Source organism: Sinocyclocheilus grahami, unplaced genomic scaffold (assembly GCF_001515645.1).
Source record: "Sinocyclocheilus grahami isolate Dianchi unplaced genomic scaffold, SAMN03320097.WGS_v1.1 scaffold2622.1, whole genome shotgun sequence".
Classification (NCBI taxonomy): domain Eukaryota; kingdom Metazoa; phylum Chordata; class Actinopteri; order Cypriniformes; family Cyprinidae; genus Sinocyclocheilus; species Sinocyclocheilus grahami.
Window position 1 is genome coordinate 35,694 of NW_015507801.1, and position 3,494 is coordinate 39,187.

General features: G+C 42.4%; 2 protein-coding genes across 2 annotated transcripts in view; both read right to left on the minus strand.

Annotated features, from left to right (window-relative positions):
* Positions 1–462: 462 nt before the first annotated feature.
* LOC107575417 (GTPase IMAP family member 4-like) lies at positions 463–2,620 on the minus strand. Its single transcript, XM_016261795.1, has 5 exons — positions 2,522–2,620; positions 2,135–2,194; positions 1,401–1,961; positions 746–1,333; positions 463–512 (listed from the first exon to the last, which is right to left on the minus strand). Exons 1-5 carry the CDS (start codon positions 2,541–2,543, stop codon positions 463–465), a joined length of 1,281 nt encoding a protein of 426 aa, XP_016117281.1. The 5' UTR covers positions 2,544–2,620.
* Positions 2,621–2,622: 2 nt separating this feature from the next.
* LOC107575418 (GTPase IMAP family member 4-like) overlaps positions 2,623–3,494 on the minus strand; it is a 6,262-nt gene continuing 5,390 nt past the window's right edge. The window contains exon 6 of the mRNA XM_016261797.1: positions 2,623–2,630. Coding sequence (XP_016117283.1) covers positions 2,623–2,630 — 8 coding nt within the window. The remainder of the gene's footprint in view (positions 2,631–3,494) is intronic.

A 3,494-nucleotide genomic window follows, 5' to 3' on the forward strand; every position in this document is an offset into this window, starting at 1 on the left:
CCTCTCAGACCTCTCTGTTCTCACCTCTCAGACCTCTCTTTTAGGGCCCATGCCCACCTCTCAGACCTCTCTGTTAGGGCCCATGCCCATCTCTCTGTTCTCTCTGTTAGTGCCCATGCCCACCTCTCTCACCTCTCTGACCTCTCTGTTGGTGCCCATGCCCTCCTCTCTCATCTCTCTGACCTCTCTGACCTCTCAGAACTCTCTGTTAGGGCCCATGTCCACCTCTCTGACCTCTCAGACCTCTCTGTTAGGGCCCATGTCCACCTCTCTCACCTCTCTGTTCGTTCCCATGCAGTCCATTCTCTCACCGGTCTCACCTCTCTGATCTCTCTTTTAGGGCCCATGTCCACCTTTCTCTCCTCTCTGACCTCTCTGTTGGTGCCCATGCCCTCCTCTCTCACCTCTCTGATCTCTCTGTTAGGGCCCCTGTCCACCTCTCTCACCTCTCTGATCTCTCTGTTAGGGCCCCTGTCCACCTCTCTCACCTCTCTGACCTCTCAGACCGTGACCTGCCAGAACTAACGCTAAAGCTTAATTTTTGTACAATCAAAGTATTGGACGTTTGAATTTTTAAATGGAATTTTGAATTTTTAAGCTTAAGCATGTTGAATTTTGCAGTTCTTCTGTTTAAAATACAAATGTAATATAAAATCAAACTCTACTGTAGAGTTCAAATTGAATAATTCAATGTCAAAACTTTTTTTCATGCTCTGTAGTTCAAGACTGATTTTCTGCTCATTACCTTGTGACAGTAAATGTTTCTCATATGAATGAATTTTCTTCTTCATCTCTTCATATTTCATCAGTTTTTTCATCTGCGCCTCCAGAAATGTCTCTGTAGAGAAAACCTCTCCTCTGTTTTCTTCCAGCATCTGCTCGATGTTCTCCATCAATGTGGACACTTGTATTTTGGGACCAAAGAAATGATGTCGTCCTCCGAACCTCTCAATGACAGACTGTGTTTCTTCATTGAGTTCTGCTGTCTGATGCTCTGAATCCTGCTTTATGAGGATCATGATGTGTTTGTTGATTCTGGAGCTGAAGATCCTCTGGAGCTCCTCCGTTTCAGCTTTGTCTTCATCAGTCAGTGGAGCGTCAGGAATAATGAGGAGGAAAGCATGAACTCCAGGATGACAGAGAGACACACAGCGGAGAGTCTGACGCATCACGTCCTCCTCTGAGAGCCGAGACAGAGCTGGAAGCTCTATTACACTGATCACACAACCATGAAGCTCCACGTCTGTCTGCTGCAGGATCTGCTCTGATACGGAGGATTTTAACGTCCCGTCGCTCCCGCACACGACCAGATTCAGCTTCACAGTCTCTGAAACTGACAGAAGAAGAAGATTAAAACATGTTAATTTATCACTAGAAACTTCACACATCCTCACACTCACGTCTTCCTGTGACTCCTTGCTCCATTGTGAAATACTGTGAACCTTCAGCACACTCCAGGTGCCGTCCGTCATTCATTTTCACGATGTCCTCAAACATCTGCAAAAGATCATCAGGAGAGCTGCTTCTCTGAAGACTAAAGTGTCTGTTTGCACATTTCTGAATGATTGTCTGTAGGATGTCACTGGTTTCTGTGGTTTCTTGTGTTGTGAGCACCATGGTGTGTTGATAAACGCGCTCAGAGAGAGAGTGCAGCACCTTCTCCACGCGCTCCTGATCTTCTGCTGAACACGGCTCATGTTTGAGGAGCAGCACGATCACATGAGGTCCTGGATCAGACAGAAACACACACTCTCTCACAGTCTGTATGAGCTGATGATCTGAGATGTTCGTCTGGAGCAGCTGAGGACTGTTGATGATGATCAGGTGTCTGTCCTTCAGTCTTCCTCCGACTCTCTCTACAACATCTGGAGGAGCTTCACTGTCAAACGCTGCTCGTCCTAAGATGAAGTTTCCCACACGACTGTTTTCTGACACGCTCGAACCCAGAAGAACTATCCTCACTGCAAACAGTCAAATCAGACTTTCAGAGTTACATCTAATGATGTCAAGATCTGAATTAAATCCAACATCACAGATTGAAACGATCAGAATCCACCGGTAGAAGTTTGCATTTATCATTATAGTTTCCACACACTCTTCATCACTTCATGTGTTAATGTAGGTACAGACTTACTGTCAGGAGGTAGGTCTTTGCTCGGTCTTCTCCTGCGAGGAGGATTGTGGGCAACAATCACTGTATGAAACAAAAGTCTTACATTATATTTGACTCTTTCATCACAGTAACACAAACCGACAGAAATTAGCATCTTTGAATGATTCTTACAAACAACAATGTTATTCAAAGTGAAAGTGAGATTCTGTCAAATCACTAAAATAATGAAAATAATTATTTATGTCAATTTTCACTGAATAAGCAGTGAAGAAAATGTATTTTCCTCAGAAGTTATGTATAATCTAGTATTTCTGTCTACACATAATCTGTATCTGCATGTAAATGAAAGTGCTTCTACAGAATTGAAGTATTCTTGAAGACTCATTTGAAGCTTTCAGTGATTGTCACCTGTGGTATGGTTGGTTGACATGTTGATATTCTGTTTCCTCCTCCGTCTCTTTCGTCTGTCTTCAGCTGATGATCTTCTCGGTCTCCTGACGTCTGTCTCTTCATCGTCCTGTAAGAGATGTTAGTGCTTCTCAAACAGTAACACAATCTCTGTTCATTTATCCAGACTGTGTGAAGCTCCGTCACTGTTCTGCCTGTAGTTTTCTATTAAATAAATAAATACATTAAACTGGAACACCATACATACATGTATATATGTATGCATGTGTGTATGTAGGCCTATATATACAGTATATGTATATACATACATACGCACAAACACACACACATATGTATGTATGTATGTATGTATATATATATATATATATACCGCCTAAGTGTATTGTAGCAGCAAATTTAAACCGGAGAAAGCTTTGACGCGCTATAGCGGCGCTTGATGCGTAAGAGACCGTCTGACAATGCCACCGATTGTGTTTAAAACGTCCAATGTATTTTAACCAGTGGCGTAACTTTGCTTTGAAAAGTGGTGGGGACACCACTCAACTCGTTTTGCTAGTTTTTTATTTAATAACCTAATTTGGGGACTGGGTTTAGAGTTGAACAAACTTAATTTTTGCTTTTCAAAAATACATGGATGTACCAGAGGCGGTGCCAGAGAATTTTGAACGCAGGTAGATCATTGACAGAGGGAGCTGGACAGTTCAGGGCTCCAGACTCATTCTTCCCACTGCTGCTCTTTTGCCATTAACTTTCTCAGTTGGTTGCACAGCACTTTTTTGCACTACAGCATGCTATTAATCAATGCATGCTGATGAACTTTTATCTGAGTTTATATTTATATGGAAACGAAAGTAGTTAACATTCAACCCGTTCTTTTTCATATTATTTGTGATTTGAATTTTGTGAAGGGGAGTTCCTCTTTTGCTGTGTTATAAGTGCTTTCACTTTCGATTTCACGATCTTGTCAGGTTTT

Excerpts from the sequence above, each read along its gene's own strand:
- LOC107575417 (XM_016261795.1), bottom strand. The coding sequence starts at position 2,543 with ATGTCAACCAACCATACCACAG. Across the intron at positions 2,195-2,521 it reads GTCAACCAACCATACCACAG|TGATTGTTGCCCACAATCCT; the intron begins GTGACAATCACT and ends TGTTTCATACAG. Across the intron at positions 513-745 it reads GAAACATTTACTGTCACAAG|GTCACGGTCTGAGAGGTCAG; the intron begins GTAATGAGCAGA and ends TAGTTCTGGCAG.